Source organism: Bemisia tabaci, chromosome 9 (genome assembly GCF_918797505.1).
Source record: "Bemisia tabaci chromosome 9, PGI_BMITA_v3".
NCBI classification, from domain to species: Eukaryota; Metazoa; Arthropoda; class Insecta; order Hemiptera; family Aleyrodidae; genus Bemisia; species Bemisia tabaci.
Window position 1 is genome coordinate 9,175,133 of NC_092801.1, and position 19,072 is coordinate 9,194,204.

Here is a 19,072-nt window from a genome sequence, read left to right on the forward strand (position 1 = left end):
CAAATAGTAGTAGTTCCTTTTAAATGAGAAAAAAAGTGCTCGATCTTAACGAAACCTGATGGCGCTTACCAGGCTTTGAATTTCAACTCTTCAATTAGGAATATTTTTGATACGCGGAGCTGTGTTGCAAGAAAACCCTTCTGCACGTAAGTTCCATTTATCACCAATGTGTCTTAATTTCTTAGAAATAACTACAAATTGGCGGTGTAAGTCAGCAATCACATAACTCGGTTTGCGCGACGTCGCAGACTTCCTGTCATAATTTTTTTTTTCAACGGAAAACTACTCAACGACAATTCTTTAAAACTGCCATGATTTTTCTTCTCTTTGCGAAGAAAAGTCTGCAAATACTTCGAAGAATGATGTCTATTTGTTCTCCTTTAAAAAAATAACATAGAGAAGGATATTTTAAGACACCGCAAACGAGATATGTGATCGCGGACGTACTCCGTCGAAATATGATTGTGCATTAAAGCAATAAGCGGAACGAAATTTCATATGGTTGCGAGCTACATTACTCATTTTGATTCAAAACTTTAAGTTTAAACAATTTGAATCAATAGGTCCATCCGCAACCTCGTGTGCAAGGTGGACGAATTAAAATTTGTTTAGCTCTGTGGTTTTTCCGCGGATAATTACTGCTACCAACAAATTCTCGTAATCCTATCTAAAAATGACTCAGATTTAAGAAAAAAAAGACAGAGAGAAAGAAAGGATTTTCAACTCCACTTGAAATTTGGATAGGAAGATTGCTTGAAGCTATTGCCATTAGGACCTACTTATACAGGGTAACCTAAAAGTCCCTTCCGGTTCCTCTACCTTTTCACGTTATGGGGTAATGATGTGAAATTTGGGGAATGTTCCTGGGCCAGAAAGAGCTATTTTTACCCCCCCCCCCCTAAAATGTTCTGGGGGCCCTCTGGGAGAGGGGTCGTTGGATGCTAATTTTTTTTTTCTAATTGGAAGACCCCTTTTGTGATACCTCGTCCGAAAGAGCATAAAAAAAGAAAAACTTTTCGCCCGAACCCGAAGCCAATATCTTAATCCGTTTCAGAATAGTAAAGCTCCAACATGGCCGAAAATTGGTACCCCGCTTTCATATTGATGCATTTGCCTGAAGCTCGGTATCTGGGGGCAGTCGGATAAAGTTCAAAATGGCCGAAAATTGGTTTTTCATTGAAAATCTAACTTCAAATCTGTTATTTTCATGCCAGAATACCCCTAAGTCCAAAGTTTCAGGCAAATGCATCAGAAAACCGAGCTGGCATTTTGGCCATTTTGAGCTTCAACCGGCGGCATTTTGAAAATTTCAGTTTTTTTTTTAAAATTGAACGACGAATTCGTTTTTCTTTATGTCAAAGTACTTATTCTCGCTCAAATCTATTGACGAACAACCGGTATGTCAATTGTCGGCGATGTTGAATGTTAACCGGCCGCCCTTTTGAAACGGTTTCAGATATTGACTTTGGTTTTGCGTGAAAAGTTTTTTTCTTATGCTCTTTCAAACGGGGTATCACTAAGGGGGGGGTCTCCCCTCTCCCCATTTGAAAAGAAACTGGGGTCCATTGCCCTCTCAAGAGAGTCCCCCTGAAAATTTTAGGGAGCCCAATAGCTCCCATTTACCTAAGAACATCCCCCAAGTATCACATCTTTACCACAAGTGGGTAAGAAGTTAGAGGTAGGTAGGGGTAGAAGGGACTTCTGGATCACCCTATATTGATACGGCAAGAAAATCTTTTTTTGACCCGGAGAGAATCTGTACTGAAGTTAATAATCCTGGAACATTAAGAACATCTGCGGTTATCCTGGAGCATTTTCGTTTTCGATTCCTGTCATCACTCACGGACGGTTCATGAGCCACGCTGCCGTGATAGCGAAGAGAGCAGTAAGGGTCAATTTTTCAAAACCGAGTTTCCTCCAAAATTCGTCGAATCTATTCCAGATGAAATCACGGAAACAGCCGAAATAGCGAAATTCATCTACATTGTATATAAATGAGAAATAAGGAAGCTGTAAATGCGCAAGAAATGACGTAATTTCGGGCAAAACAGCTAGAAGTGACGATATTCCTCAGGAGAGCCAATGTATACTGTGCTTTCAAGTGAAAATTTTCTGGTCAGACGCATGGCGAAAGAAAATGAGGTGTTTGCATTTCGGGCATCTTGGAATTTTATGATGACGTAGGTCGGTACAGCGACTTTTAACATCAATTTTCTCGAAAATGGTGTAATTTATCGAAAAAGATCATTTTGCAAAAAGTGCTTGAAATGATATCATGAGTTGATTTAAGCAAAAAAATGGGACATTATGGTCCGTTTTTCATACTTCGAATTCCGGATTTCGCTTGCTAGGTTGTACCGACCTACGTCACAGGGTAAACAAATCTCAAGATGCAAACACCTCCTTTTATTTCTCTATGGGTAAGACGCTTCTGAGCCCCTTTTCTGAAAACTTCATTTTTGCACTCACTACTCTCTTCGCTATCACGGTAACACGGCCTATAATACACCTAGTCACCCACAGCATTTATACCCCCATGCACTGTAGTTGTAATCATGCATTTTTGCAAAGAAGGACTTCTCACCTACATTTTTATTTATACCACAACCTCTGGAAGTCGTTTGGGACGTCGAGTTGAAGGAGTTCCTGACTCCAGTTCCTAGTTATCCAGACGTGTCCGCAAGAGCAGTGCTCAATTCTAACTTTTGCAACTTTTCTCAGAGTCAATATCAAAATATTTTTCGGTGGGGAGAATCGAGTGAAAGTTATTGAATGTTTCGCTGTGGTGATTACTGAATATACAAAGATTACAACGAAAGTCGATCGTCCCTGGACATCATACTAAACTACAAAATGTAAGTTCCGTGATACAACTATTTCCACTCCTGAGTCGCTCAAATTGTATCCATCGAGTTGAAGGCGAACTTTATAAGAAAGATTACAACGAAAGTCACTCGTCCCTAGACATCATACTAAACTGAGTTCCGTGATACAACTATTTCAACTCCTGAGTCGCTCAAATTGTATCCATCGAGTTGAAGGCGCACTTCATTCTTAACTCCAAGCTTCCAGTTACGCAGGCATGACCGGGAGAGCGGTGCTTAATTCTACCTTAAGCAACTTGCAACCTGATGAAAAAGCTTGTAGGTAATAAGAGTTGTTGGTGAATATCCGTGGAATAAAAAGTATTGGGTGAAAACGTGTGGGTGAAGAGTGCCTTAGGCGGAGGGACTGTGGGTGAGTACTCTGAGTACCTAGTTCTGGCGCCACTTTTTCAGATGGCAGGACTCGAAGCTTTGTCTTCGTAAGAAGAGAGGTGGCGCACTTAGACTTTTTGCCCGCAGATGGATCCGTGCCATGGCTTTCAGAAATGTATGAAGCATTGAACCAAGCTCGAATCGGTAAGTTCTACAGATCGAAATGATTCTTTTTTCGGCTTGCAGCATCAGTCACTTTTTTGGAAGCTCTCAAAGTTTCAGAGCGCGCCCGTCAGTCACTTTCCGGTAAGCAACTCAGGTACTCGATACGTTGTATCAAGTGAAGTATCGAGTAGGGGGTCGAAGCGATCGGGAAGACGGTTTACTACGTATACGCGCCAATAATCAGAGAGTATGGAAGGTTAGAGGCCCGACTGGATAGGGAATAATTGAAACAGAAGTTGGAGCCGTGAGCAAGCAGTTGCTTACGTTGGCGCGAGAGTGCGCGGCGAGCGGAATCCCATACCACTGCGCTGATTGGCTAAGCGAGGGTTGCGGACGGACGATGTATAAAATATTGCCTACGTGGAGGTGGTCCGGCAGCAACATACCCGCTCCTAGTCACTGGAAAACAATAGAAAATAGTAGTTGCGTACGTCGCCAGCGAGCGCGCTGCGAGCGCTTCTGTTTCAATTACCTAGCATTGAGTCGGGCCTCTAACCTTCCATACTCTCTGCCAATAATGAAGGTCGTGCGCTATGCACGGTGCGGACAAGCTGCGGAACGGACGGCAAGGTGGCCCTCATGAAATTCTACTCTGTGCTCTGTCGGCAACCTGCATACTTTGTAACTTTTTCAACTTTCCCGCGTCTGCGGGCAGTTTTTCTCAGTCACCGCCGACCAAGTTTATAGTGAGATTAACTAACCTGAGTAAACAAATGATTTCATTAACTTTCCCTATTATTTGCTTTTCATCGTTTTCAAGCAGATTTCCCCATTTCCTTACTTTCTTTTGCAAAAACAAAAGCTTTGAATCGATTGAAATCTTACGCAAGAGAGTTCATTAAAGTTCGCGAGATTGTACGTTTATTTAGAGTAAGGTTCATCTCTCCGGGCAAACCTGACTGCCGGCCGCTAAGAGAAACTGCCCGTATACGCCGTAACGGGAAAGCGTTTATAAACTACGCAGATGAGGAGTGAATATCACACCTTTTTGATGTGCCCCACAATTTTTTTTTTTTTTTTTTGGGGGGGGGGAGCGAATTCATCTCCTAAAGAATTTTCAGTCGGCTGTATCTCTTCCGTGCAACAGACCTATTTGCGGTGAATTTTCGGAAAATTCACTCATCCCCTCGTAAGTGCGCGGACTACGAAAAGAACTGTCTCTCTCACTTGCCGAAAACTTCACGTGGAGAAAAGTGGCAGGGTTTTTAGTTTGTCACTCTGTCATGCTATGATTCTGAATCAAATTTCTCTTTTGTTTCAACAGCGGCTGGACTCCCTCCACATACTGAAACTCCCCGTCGCTCGCCGACTCCATCTCCGGTGAGAAGCCCCAAACGGGGCGAAGTAGATCCGAGGGATGAAGAGGCTCCCGACACTGATGATGAAAAAGAAACCGGTAAGTCTACAGAGAGAGAAAGAGAGTGCGGACATCCGCCTTGATAGCGAAGAGAGCCGTAAGTGCAAAATTTTCGAAATCGAGTTTTCTTCAAAATTCGCGTCTAAACTCTTTTAGATGTAATTACTGAGACAGCTAAAACAGCAAAATTCATCCTACTTTAATGAGAACGAGACGTATGAGAAAGCCGTAAGTGCACAAAAAATGACATAGTTTTTTTCAAGACAGTCGCAGGTGCATGATGGCCAATGAAAACATTCCTTTCCAGTAAAGTGCCACCCTCTTCTGCCAATTTCTAACCTGAAAATGTGTTTGTTGTGCGTCCAAAACGCAACCGCAAAAGCATGCAGGAGATAGCACTTACGGCAGTCTTGCCTAACAATTACCTAGAATGAAAATGAAAAATACCCTTTTTATGTAATCGAAATAAAATCGGTCGATTTTTAATCATCCATAAGATTTCTAGGAGTCTTTTGGACGATTAGTGGCAATTTGACAAAGAACGGAGGCTTCTTTCAATAAAATGTTCCGGTCAGAAGCTTCTGAGCTCGTTTTCTCAGAACTTCATTTTTACACTTACGGCTCTCTTCGCTATCACGGCAGACATGTTGAAACATGGAGCTCTTAGGGCCCAAAAGGGCAGTCAACTATATAACACGAAAAACGTGACTGCCAATTTTCAGATTCCAATATCAAAACAAGATTGCCAGGAATGTTCATGAAGGAGCGTTCAGCGTTCTTCCGGGAAAATGAGTAGATTGGTCAGTCGCACTTGTCACAAAACCGTGTTTCGACGCTTGATTCTTGTACATTGGCTACAAATAATAAGATCCGTCCAAACAGCAACTCTTAACGTTCAATGATAATCGAGATATCGCCCTTTAAAAAATTCGTTTTATAACGTCGCACAATGGATCGATTCAATAGGAGAGGTCGGAAATTTGGAAACTTTAAAACCCTACACTGAAAAAAAAAAATTGGCCTCCGGCCAATTTATGCGCGGCGCTTCGCGCCGCGTACCGGCGCTACGCGCCGGCATTTGGGGGGCTTCGCCCCCCCATCCGCTTAGCGGATTGGTGCGGGGACCGCACGGGACTTTCTCGCTCGAGCCGGCGCTTCGCGCCGGCATAGACACTTTTACTGGAATATTTAGAAAAATACTGCCAATTTTACAAAATCATAAAGTTTGATTGGAATTTTGATCACAGGATAATAGTTATGAAATTTTTATTCAAACCATTGAACTTCATTGTAAATGTCTTCGCGATATGTGGTGAATTCATATATTCGGACTCGACTTGTTGATTTTATGAGGCATCTTCAATTAAATATGTAATTGATTAACTAAGTCTCCTGTCAAAGATGGCGATCCGTAAAAATCTTAGCTTTTCTACGATTCATTAGGATCCATTAGATTCATTGACATCATACTTCAGATACGATTTTATATTATAATCTCTCCTTAAGCACGGTCAAAAGCCATCAAATATCTACTTGAATGGGTAGAATGACTATTCGATGTTCAAATAGTCTTAAAACTAAACGGTTTTCGCTTAGCATCTCCCAAATTTTAAATTTGGCGGGCGAATCTACCTGCTGGAAGGTTCACGACACGCCCGCCAGGAGCGCCATCTCCTTACCGCGTATCCCCGTAACTCAAAGCGAAAACAATAGAGAGCGCCATCGACAAACGTCAACCAGAGACAAGTCAACAAACGTCACGTTATAACTATTATAACCTCCTTCATTAACAAGCATTAAATCAGTCATATTTGTGCCGAATTATTACATTATATTTGTGCTTAGTACCTCGTAAAAAGGAACCGCAAAAGATGGAATCTGCCGGGATTCTAAATTCATTAACAACAAACATATTAGTTTTTAATAAAGATCTAAGTGTCAGTTCTTGGCGTTAGCTTGATGATTCATAGTACCTTTGTAATGTGAGTATGTATCTAATTAGTTGTCTAATTTTGCTTTGTGATTACCTACGGAGTAATTTTGGAAATAGTATATGATGCATTATATAATGCATTTGAATTCCTAGGTTTCACCTGACTCAAAGCGTTTGCTGCTATTATCTAGAAGCGCTCCGACTCATTTATCAGAGAATTGAGCGTTTCCTATCGGCCCCTCTGCAATTATGAGATTAGTCCATGAATCCTTTAGGAACTTAAATTAATGACTCAGATGGTGCTTTTGAGCCAACTTTCAAAGAATTAAAGGCATTTTTTCAAAATCTACAGTCCATGAGCTCTCCGTGTGACCGAAGTGCTCTCCTCGCTATATGACGCGTAACCCTTCAATTTTTAGTTTAGTCCAAAGACCTCGTAGGAACTTAAATTAATGAACCAGGTGGTGCTCTTATGCCAACTTTCGAAGAATTGAAGGCATTTTTTTTTATTTTTTTATTTTTTTAAAATTTACAGTCCTTGAAAATGAGCTGTTTCGCGGAGCAAAGTGCCTACTTTTGGGCCTCGTAATCTCTTGAATTTTGAGTTTAGTCCAAAGATCTTTTTGGAACTTAAATTAATGACCCAGGTGATGTGCTTGATGCCCATTGTTAAAGAATTAAAGACATTTTTCAAAATTTACAGTCTTTCAAAATGAGCTTTCCGTGTGATTTTGCTAAAAATGGACAATTGAGCGTAGCCCCCCCAAATTTTAGCGTACCTCAAAATCGTTGGACGTGCATAAGGAGACCATAGATATGGTGTCCTGTGCCAATTTTGAATGAAATCGAACAGATAGATTCTGAGATATCGCTGTAGACAGATTTGGGGGACGCCACACGGACGGACACACATTTTTTCAAGTATGGTTATTTTTACTCCTGGGACCTTAAAACGTCTAGAAATGATGAAATTTCAACTTTTTTTTTTTTTTTTTTTTGGAGGATGACAATACTTCCTCTCTACCCTATGGGAGCGAGAAAGTAAAAAGTTGCTTGGATCAAGCATGATGGTTCTTGAATTTGCCGCCAAGAAAATTTTTTTTCTTGCTTTAAGCTGACTTTTTCTTGATACAAGCAAAATAATGCTTGGGTTAAGCCAAAAAGTAGCTTATATATTACCCAGAAAAATTCTTGATTTAAGAAGAAATACTTCTTGGCGGCAAATTTAAGATTCTTTTTTTTCCAGTGTATAACTCCGTTTATACACAATTTTGAGGCTCTAAAAGTGGTTCCATTGGTCTCCTGGTTAAATTTTCATCTACGAGCACTCCTTGAAATTTAAAATGTGACGAAATAAACATCAAAATTTGCAGTTTTAGCCAAAAATGTCATGTCCGACCTCTTCTATTGGCTCGTTCCACTGTGCGTCGTCCACCGCGGTAGTGACACCCTTGGTTTCTTCCGCCTTGCTTTCATTTGTCAGAGAGAGAAACACATTTTCACTGGTTACTCAACGCGAAACTCAGATGAAAGAAAGATGGAAAAATAAACCAAGGATGTCATTACTGCGGTGGCTGATATCAAAAACCTGAATTTTGAAAGGGCGATATCACGATCACGATCCATTAAATGAGAGTTTACACTTCTGACCATCATTTGGACTGCATTTTGCAATTTGGACCTACAAATTCTGGCTCATCTGAAAAAACACTTATGTGCATAGGGAAACGAATGGTACGTACGTTATTTTTAAACCGGGCCGGAATTTATAGGTCCAAATTGCAATATGCAGTCCGTTTGTTCTCACCATAGTACAATTCTTTTTCGGCGTATAACACTAATTTTGTCCGGCGGTTTTTTCAGATTCAAGTTGCAGGATTTGCATGGAAAGGATGATCAAGTTGGCGCTGATACCATGCAATCATGAAATTTGTTATACTTGCACCCAAACCATGAGCGGACGGAGAATTGATGGGAATCAGCCTTTACGATCTTTCAACTGCCCTTTCTGTCGTCAAAAAGTGACCGGCTACACGCCGAAATTCGACTCCGATGGACCTGCCACTAAACCTGCTGATGCTGATGCTGAAGAACGTATCCCAACTTTCACGTGATCCCTGTTCTCCGTAAACCTCTGTGTTTCCTGGGGCTCATATCGAAAATTCAGTTTCACTTGTGTTTTTCAGTTCGTTGCTACCTACGTTTCACGTGTTGAATTGAATAACAGTTCTAATATTCAACTTGCTTCTAATGTTTTATTCCAGTTTGTCTCCTTAATAGCAGTGTGCTACTATGAAAAAAAAGAAGCTTTCAATGGGAGGAAAATGAAGCAAAAAACCATGACAGTATACACATAAAAAGTATATTTCAAACAGTGTAAATCATATAGTCATCATAAAAGTATACGAGTAACAATCACTGTTAAAAATCAATGATTTACTCTGAGTGAATAGCCGGCGTGAAAAAAAAAATCGTCGCAGAGCGCCCTAGCGCGTCGTAAAGCGGCTCATACGTACATTTATTTCTGCGGTGTTGGGTAGCCTTTGTTTCGGTCAACACAGTTCTGTTTTGAAAGCTTCTAAGTAAATAAATGTTTAATAAAATTAATTTTTTTCTGTCAATTTCCCCCTTTCCTTCTTCCCTTTTTTCCTCTTTTGGCCCGAGGGGAGAGTGACGAATCTCGGAGCCCCCCTAACCCCCCCCCCCCCCCCCCAACACCGCACCGTAAGATTTTCTTTCCCAAGTTATAAGTAGAGATTACTTTCCCGGTTAAATGTCTATTCTGTCTGCAAGCTGTATCTTTATAGTGTGAAATAACCAATTCATTCCCGCAATAACGTTCGAAATCTGCGAAACTGAGTTTTTGACAGGATAGCGAGCACCCTCTAACAGTCTTTAGAGCAAGCATACGCTGAACCACGTTTCTATATTGCGGTGTTTCAAAATTTCCCCTCCTATTACATTTTTTGAGGAGAATCAAGACGTTTTATTGTTTGAAATTAATACAAAGTATTCGACGAATAGAGAGGGAAAATCAAGGAAGTTTACAAGGAATTACGTTGGCTGGTTCTCAAAAGAAAAATAAAGTATTACAGGAAATCTTCAACGTCGCAAACGGAGATACGTGCTTTCGCACTATGGTCACCATTCTACTTCTATTCATTGGTTCCTCTACTTTTTTGGGTTTGCATCATTTGGACTTTAAAAAATTACATCTCCATCAATAATTTTTGTTATTCACCGGGCAAATTCATTCCTAAAAGGATTATGTCTCCTTCCTCTGCAGTGGCAACTTCAGTTCAACTTTCAAATATTAAAGATGCGAGGTCTTTTTTTCAAAGTCGGCCTCACAATTTCAACAATTTTTTTTTTTTTTTTTTTTTTTTTTTTTTTTTTTTTTTTTTTTTCATAACAAGTTTGTACTCACCATTGGCCGGAGTTAAACAGAAAGGAACCAAGCCACATCGGGATCGAACCGAGAAAAAGAGGTTTAAAGTTTGGCTCCTGCATAAGACTCAATGTAAAAGATAAACTTCAAGTTCAATTTCTGCGAAATTTGCACCGAGAAAAACTTTGAATTTTCGGCGATAGATAGTAGAGCAGTGGTTGAGTTCAAAATCTCTCATTACTCAATTTTTTTTTCAAAATGTGGGTTGGTTCCTTTCTGCTTAACTCAGTCCCATTATCATTCATCAAAATTGCGCCACGCATGACAATCGGTATCCCCTTAATTTGAAGGCGTTTTTTGCTGTGGGAAAGAATCTCTGAGAAAGTCGGCTTCACTCGCTTATACGTTTGCGTTTAAAAAATAAAGTATGACAGGAAGTCTGTGACGTCGCAAACCGAGTTATGGGATTGCCGACATACACCGTTGATATCTCCTTGAGAGAAAATTGTGCTCATAGGAGCTTTTCCCCGCTGTATTAAGGTATTTAGCTGTATGCTGAATTTTTAACGCACTTTGGGGAAAACTCCAACAAACTGAAAGTTTTCTCCTGATTTTAGTCTATATTTTTAATTATTTGTCCATTGAATCGGTGTTGATCGGTTGTAAGAGTTTGTATAACCTTAAACTTGCCTGCTGTAGCAGTCATCTTACTTGTTTATCAACGGCCGTAAGAACATCGTGTCAGCCTATTTTTTCGCGACTAATGAAGAACCGGCACAGAAATGGCCATACTCTGTCTATAAAGGTATTATAAGGCTAAGATGGTCTGGGGGTACTTTACCAGCTGCAAAAGGAGGACCAAGGGGAATTTCTCGCAAAATTTCGTCTTGAGAGCAATTTTAATCCATTCTTACTGTCAAATTAAATGGAGTAAAATATCGCAGATGACAGAAATTTCGCTGACTTGTTTTTCAAATATACCATACCTCACAGTGGGTTTTAATTTAATCCATCTTAATGTATATCTCATATGAATAAGTATTCCCGAACAAAGCAATATTATTCCTGGATATACTAAGATGGGCGTATTTATGCTAAAGGAACTATCTACATAGGGTTAGCGTGTAACATAGTTCCTTTTTTCATAAATACGTCCAAATGAGAGGCTACAACCGAACACAGTCAAACTGCATTCCACGTTCCGTAATCGTTTGTTGAAGAGAAACAGAAGCTGCTCTTATTGCGAGAAATCTTCTGACATTTTTGATCGATTATACATGTATTAGGATCAGCAGGGGTATAGAGCAGTGGCGTGGCGTGTTTTGCGATAAATCGATTGATCTGCCATTTAAACCTGTCAGAAAGAATCGATAAACAGGGTGTTTGCAACGAATACCTTAAAATCGATTCTTTGCCACAACTTCAAATAAGGAAATATCGATAATCGATCATTCATGCCTCGCCAATGGTGCAGAGAGTGCTCTGTCGTAGACCGATCGCGAAGCAAATGTGAGGGCACCTGTTAAAGGGTATGAAAATTTGCAGGCGGAAAACATGACGACGGTGTAAGTCCGCAATCACGTATCTCGGTTTGCGACGTCGCAGACTTCCTGTCATACCTCATTTTTCAAACGGCAATCAACGGCAATTCTTTAAAACTGCCGTGATTTTTCATTCATGGCCCGATTTAGGGGGTGGCCACATGGGCCGCAGCCCATAGCGGCGAATTTAGGGGGTGACAAATGTTCACTGGAAAAAAAAAAAAAAACACATTGGATCTAGAGTCCAGACTCTTAAAAACATTGACAAAAAAAAGGACTCTAGAATCAATCAGATTTAAGCTTGAATCAAAAGGAAATCCGCTCAAATTAAGAGGCTTGGTTCTTGATTTAAGCTTAAATCTGATTGAATCAAGAGTATTTTTTCTTGTCGATGTTTTTAAGAGTCTGGAGTCTAGATCCAATGTGATTTTTTTCCAGTGTTGTGATTTTTTCAAATGTAGGTATCCAAAAAAAAAATCTGTTTCAGAAAAAAAATTACAAACGAGAAAAGGCGAAAAAATCTCTCATTTCCTATGAGTTAAAATATAGTAATTTCTAATTTGTTCGTCTTTCGATGATACAAGAGACAGCGCCTTTCATTAGTCTAGTTGAGAGAGAAACCAAACACGCAATTTTGCCTGGAGCGGAGCGGCGCAGAGAGCAATGATGACGAGGACTTGAGATGAAACGGAGAGGCCCTCGGCGCGCCGGTCAGCATATAACACATATTAGCTCCTACAAGACTCCATGAATACTTCGCGCATTGCGTCAAACGTAATGCGGTAAGCAGCGGTCGCGGTGAAACGCATAGCGCCTACAAGACTGCATGAATACCTCACGCATTGCGTCAAAAACAGTGCTGTCAGCAGCTAGCGGTCGGCGCGAAACGCATAGCGCCTACAAGACCTTATGGATACTTCACGCATTGTGCAAAACACAGTGCGGTTTGCACGGTGGCGGAAAATAAAATAATTAAACCACATTCGTGTTTATTCTTTTATGATTGGACGTATTTCTGTCAAACGGAGCTAAGCGCCAAATTGAGTTCCTTTTGAGGAATTTAGAATGCCGGATAGCGCGTTCTGTCAAACGAAACTGTGCGCCATGGAAAAGCATTGCGAGTATAGGACGGAATGAGCCCGACACCCGGTTCCGCCGCCAATTCAAGCCCCCCTCTACCTTCCTCCTCCGATGACGCTTAGTTCCGTTTGACAGAAATACGTCCAATTGTTTCATTCTCTCCTTATAAATGAAAGGCTTCATCCACACAGAGATAGGTTTACTGAACTTAATTTAAATTTTTTCTGTCGTGCCTGACGTAATTTTTGTTTGATTTTACCCGTAAAAAATGAATTTATTATTATTATTACTCTATATAAAGCTGCTGTTCCCACTCACTATGCCCCCCCTAGATAAAAATTGGCCGAAGCGATTTCCTTTAAAATTGGTACACGCTCAGCTATTGTAATGAGGAGTTGATTAAAATTATTCCCACTCAAATCCGCTGCTTAGGACGCCCGCAAGAGCGAAAAGTTGTTTCTCCATATAGTATTACATTGGAGATACGCGGTTGTTAACGCGCATCGCGCCGAACAGGTTCAATCCTGTTGCGTGACGTCACTGCCTTATAGACGAAATATAAGGTTTTAGGCGGTATTTTTCAACGGATTTTTGAGGAAATTGGTAAGCGGAGGTATTTTTCAACGGGGATCTCGAATTTTTGGTCGGATTTTCAAAATCTCAAAATCCAAGATGGCGGCCGTGGCCTATAATGCTAAGTCGGCTCCTGTTCGATCGATTTTCGTGAAACTCGGTATACGGGGGTATGTTTCGACGGGAAACTCGAATTTTTGGTCAGGTTTTCAAAATTTCAAAATCCAAGATGGCGGCCGTGGCCTAAAATGCTAAGTCGGCTCCTGTTCGATCGATTTTCGTGAAACTCGGTATCCGGGGGAACTTTTCGACGGGAAACTCGAATTTTTGGTTAGATTTTCAAAATTTCAAAATCCAAGATGGCGGCCGTGGCCTAAAATGCTAAGTCGGCTCCTGTTCGATCGATTTTCGTGAAACTCGGTATCCGGGGGTACTTTTCGACGGGATCTCGAATTTTTGGTCGGATTTTCAAAATCTCAAAATCCAAGATGGCGGCCGTGGCCTAAAATGCTAAGTCGGCTCCTGTTCGATCGATTTTCGTGAAACTCGGTATCCGGGGGTACTTTTCGACGGGAAACTCGAATTTTTGGTTAGATTTTCAAAATTTCAAAATCCAAGATGGCGGCCGTGGCCTAAAATGCTGAGTCGGCTCCTGTTCGATCGATTTTCGTGAAACTCGGTATCCGGGGGTACTTTTCGACGGGGATCACGAATTTTTGGTTAGATTTTCAAAATCTCAAAATCCAAGATGGCGGACGTGGCCTAAAATGCTAAGTCGGCTCCTGTTCGATCGATTTTCGTGAAACTCGGTATCCGGGGGTACTTTTCGACGGGAAACTCGAATTTTTGGTTAGATTTTCAAAATTTCAAAATCCAAGATGGCGGCCGTGGCTTAAAATGCTAAGTCGGCTCCTGTTCGATCGATTTTCGTGAAACTCGGTATCCGGGGGTATATTTCGACGGGATACTAGAATGTTTGGTCAGATTTTCAAAATTCAAAAATTCAAGATGGCGGCCGTGGTCTAAAATGCTACTTCGCTTCCTGATATCGATCGATTTTTGTGAAACTCGGTATTGGGAGGTGTATTTCGACGGGATATTAGAATTTTAGGTCCGATTTTCAAAATTCAAAAATCAAAAATGGCGATCGTGGTCTAAGTTGTTATCTTGGCTTCCGATCCATCGATTTTTGTGAAACTCGGTATTAGGAGGTGTATTTCGACGGGAAATTAGAATTTTAGGTCCGATTTTCAAAATTCAAAAATCAAAAATGGCGATCGTGGTCTAAGTTGTTATCTTGGCTTCCGATCCATCGATTTTTGTGAAATTCGGCATTAGGAGGTGTATTTTGACGGAAAACTCGCATTTTTGGTCAGATTTTCAACATTTCCAAATCCAAGATGGCGGCCCCGCACGAAAACGCGGTCCGGACTCCTAGAACATCAATTTCTGTAAAACTTGGTGAAAAAGAAGATTAAGACATAGATGTTGTCTCCTCATCAATGTTAAAAACTGTGCGGGGCGGTGGCGGCTCGCGGAGCGAGTCGCAAGTTCGTCGCGAAGCGTAGAACTGGGGTCCAGGGGCACTCCCCGGCTAGACGTGTCAGCTCGCAAAGCGAGCTAATCACGACTAGTTACTCTATATAAAGCTGCTGTTCCCACTCACTCTGCCCCCCCTAGATAAAAATTGGCCGAAGCGATTTCCTTTAAAATTGGTACACGCTTAGATATTGTAATGAGGAGTTGCTTAAAATTATTCCCATTCAAATCCGCTGCCTCGGATCCCCGCAAGAGCGAAAAGTTATTTCTCCATATAGTATTACATTGGAGATACGCGGTTGTTTACGCGCATCGCGCCGAACAGGTTCAATCCTGTTGCGTGACGTCACTGCCTTACAGACGAAATATGAGGTTTTAGGAGGTATTTTTCAACGGATTTTCGTGAAAAACGGAATCCGGGGGTACTTTTCGACGGGAAACTCGAATTTTTGGTCAGATTTTCAAAATTTCAAAATCCAAGATGGCGGCCGTGGCCTAAAATGCTAAGTCGGCTCCTGTTTGATCGATTTTCGTGAAACTCGGTATCCGGGGGTATGTTTCGACGGGAAACTCGAATTTTTGGTCAGATTTTCAAAATTTCAAAATCCAAGATGGCGGCCGTGGCCTAAAATGCTAAGTCGGCTCCTGTTCGATCGATTTTCGTGAAACTCGGTATCCAGAGGTACGTTTCGACGGGAAACTCGAATTTTTGGTCAGATTTTCAAAATTTCCAAATCCAAGATGGCGGCCGTGGCCTAAAATGCTAAGTCGGCTCCTGTTCGATCGATTTTCGTGAAACTCGGTATCCGGGGTATGTTTCGACGGGAAACTCGAATTTTTGGTCCGATTTTCAAAATTTCCAAATCCAAGATGGCGGCCGTGGCCTAAAATGCTAAGTCGGCTCCTGTTATATCGATTTTCGTGAAACTCGGTATCCAGGGGTATTTTTCGACGAGAAACTCGAATTTTTGGTCAGATTTTCAAAATTTCCAAATCCAAAGATGGCGGCCGTGGCCTAAAATGCTAAGTCGGCTCCTGTTATATCGATTTTCGTGAAACTCGGTATCCGGGGGTACTTTTCGACGGGAAACTCGAATTTTTGGTCAGATTTTCAAAATTTCAAAATCCAAGATGGCGGCCGTGGCCTAAAATGCTAAGTCGGCTCCTGTTATATCGATTTTCGTGAAACTCGGTATCCAGGGGTATTTTTCGACGAGAAACTCGAATTTTTGGTTAGATTTTCAAAATTTCAAAATCCAAGATGGCGGCCGTGGCCTAAAATGCTATATCGCTTCCTGATATCGATCGATTTTTATGAAATTCGGTATTAGGAGGTGTATTTCGACGGAAAACTCGCATTTTTGGTCAGATTTTCAACATTTCCAAATCCAAGATGGCGGCCCTGCACGAAAACGCGGTCCGGACTCCTAGAACATCAATTTCTGTAAAAATTGGTGAAAAAGAAGATTAAGACATAGATGTTGTCTCCTCATTAATGTTAAAAACTGTGCGGGGCGGTGGCGACTCGCGGAGCGAGTCGCAAGTTCGTCGCGAAGCGTAGAACTGGGGTCCAGGGGCACTCCCCGGCTAGACGTGTCAGCTCGCAAAGCGAGCTTATCACGACTAGTTGCATATATACGCAACAGACCCATTTTGCAGTGCTGAAGAAAAACGCCGTGTGAACTTTCGAGAGTTGCCAAATTTCCTTCGACAAAATGTTTATTTTTGAGGAATGCCATGAATATTTCCCCTTGAAATTTTCAGGAACTTTGAAATCGCCAACAAAATTACTCGAAAAATTGGAAGAAAAGCACTTACAAATTTTCCCGAGATTTCGCAATTTACTAAGGGAAGCTTTGGTAGCGCCTGGAGGCTCACACAGCGTTTTTCCTTAGCACGACAGCATGGAGGGGGGCTTGCGGGGGGATACTGCCGGCAAATTTTTCGGGGGTGTCATTAACCAAAAGTACCTTTTCATGACGGAGTATTTATAGTGTTCAATACTTTGCGAGAGTCGGATTTAATCAGTGGCGAAGCGTGAATGATCGATTGTCGATATTTTCCCATTTGGAGCTATGTTAAAGAATCGATTATTGAGGTGCTCGCTGCGAAAACCCTGTTTATCGATACTTTTCCGTAGGTTTAAATGGCAGATCAATCGATACATCGCAAAGCACGCCACGCCACTGGGTTCGATATTCATTTATCATATACTCGTGCGTCAAATCTCGCTTATTTCAACTTTCTCCCACGGACCAAGGTCAACTTTTGTTATTGCACCATCTCTGTGTCATAACCCGCCGCTTTTCCGACTTACGGTCGTGATTTAATTATTCTTTGAGCCGTAAAACACATGGAGTTCCACAACCGACAGGGCTCACCTCAAAATGTTACTATACGCCCTTACATCAGAGAAACAAGAATGTTTGTCGTGTGGTTTAGTAGACACCGGCAAGTCCCTAACATTTCCGTGTGACCCCTGACACGCGAAAGTATACGTACTAATTGCGGCTCACGCTGAATTGTACTTATTACCGTTGTTTTCGTGTCATGGAACAGTAAAAAAGTTGTCGAACACTAAACGCTAACAGTGGCGAGACGTGAATAAACGATTATCGATATCTCTCCATTCGAAGCTATGTTAAAGAGTCGAATATTAAGGTGTTTGCCACCAACACCCTGTTTATCGATCCTTTTCCATAGATTCAAGTGGCAAATCAATCGATACATCGCAAACACGCTACGCTACTGAATGCTAAGTGTACAGTATTAACCATACCGAAGTGTACAGTATTAACCATAGTAAAACTGAACTTTTGGTGAGAAGTGCTTTTGATTCGTAGAGCTGATGAACTTTTAGTATGTGAAACTGAATTTCCGATTATCAGAACCGAACGATTGATTTAGAGAACTGAACACTTGGTTTGCAGCGAAAATAACTTTTCTGGAAAATAGAAGTCTGAGATGTCATCGAATTGGGAAAGGGAATTTTGGCTGTGCGAATTAAAATTTGACCATGCGAACTGAAAGTTAAATGTTGACAAGGTCGAATATTTCGGTCGATATTGAACACAGAAACTACGGATTTTATGAAAGTAAAACTCATCCGTTCGGTTCAGATACCCCCGTACGTTGATATCAGAGCCGTTGAGATTTTATAGTCCTCCAATGTGCTTAAAATTAAAGCGCTTATAAAGTGTTTCAAATAAATCATTTTCGTAATTTTTTTTTTTTTACAAATTGTTTCAAGCAACTTTCCGGAGATGTAACACTGTCCGCCAAAATTAATTACCATCGTCACGTCTATATAAATGGAGCAAATCGTTTCGTAGACTTAAAGTTTGCGTAGTACTTTTTCGTAGAGAGTGAAAGTTGAAGAAGAAATCAGCGACAATAGAAGACATGATGAAGAGAATAGAATAACATACGGTCCACAATGTCCAAAGCTTTTTGTTATTGCTCATTATTTTTTTTTCCTAGTGGAACAACTTTTTTTGAAAATTTCCGTCTTTTCCCCTCTAGATAGATGTGTAGAAAACTAAAAATAATCGAAGCTGTAAGGCTAGTGCGTTCTCCTATCATAAAGTAATGTAGGTGCAAAAACGTTAAAAAAACTTCAGTTAAATGGTAATGGTCATTTTCCTGCTTCAAAATGGACAAAGGTTGTTACTGCTGGTGGATAACGCTATGGCACAAAGGCGACTTGATGGATTTTGATTGAGCCATTTAGTTTATGAATGATTCAACCATTGCAAACTAAAGAACTCCGAAAGTCTTGCTGGATGAGATAAACCCAGGTTCAGATGTATTTTTGACTTTAGGCTTATTATAAATAAAACTTGTTGAGTCGAAAAAAAGATGTAATTTTATTTAAGCCACTGGAACTCTAAGCCGTGCCCAGCTCGAACAATGATGCCAAGTTTGATCCGAATTTCACAGCTCTACGCGCAGAGATTTTTCCTCCTCTTGGGGCCGTGCTAGAATAATTTATGTGATTTCGTTCCATCTGAAATCACACCAGAACTTTTTTACCTGAATATCTATTCAATTATTCATCAGCTTTCTTCTATTTTTTGTGAGCGCTGATACTGATGTTTCTTTCGACTTACATATTTTTTATCCGACTAGAAAACTGTGGTGAAATTAGACCACTTTACATTGACCTAGATATTAATATCTCAGCTGAGGTAAAAAACGAATTTTTTCCTTCGTAGATGTCGCTAGCCCATATTCGTTTGG

General features: G+C 40.9%; 1 protein-coding gene across 14 annotated transcripts in view; it reads left to right on the plus strand.

Annotated features, from left to right (window-relative positions):
* The window catches only part of LOC109030939 (uncharacterized), an 88,680-nt gene extending 79,724 nt beyond the window's left edge, over nucleotides 1-8,956 (plus strand). For 13 of the 14 annotated variants that reach the window (XM_072304177.1, XM_072304173.1, XM_072304183.1 and 10 more), the window contains 3 exons: nucleotides 3,279-3,401; nucleotides 4,687-4,818; nucleotides 8,576-8,956. In XM_072304177.1, coding sequence (XP_072160278.1) covers nucleotides 3,279-3,401; nucleotides 4,687-4,818; nucleotides 8,576-8,826 — 506 coding nt within the window. In that variant the 3' untranslated portion in view covers nucleotides 8,827-8,956. The remainder of the gene's footprint in view (nucleotides 1-3,278; nucleotides 3,402-4,686; nucleotides 4,819-8,575) is intronic. The other variant, XM_072304174.1, reaches the window with a different exon arrangement.
* Nucleotides 8,957-19,072: the final 10,116 nt, after the last annotated feature.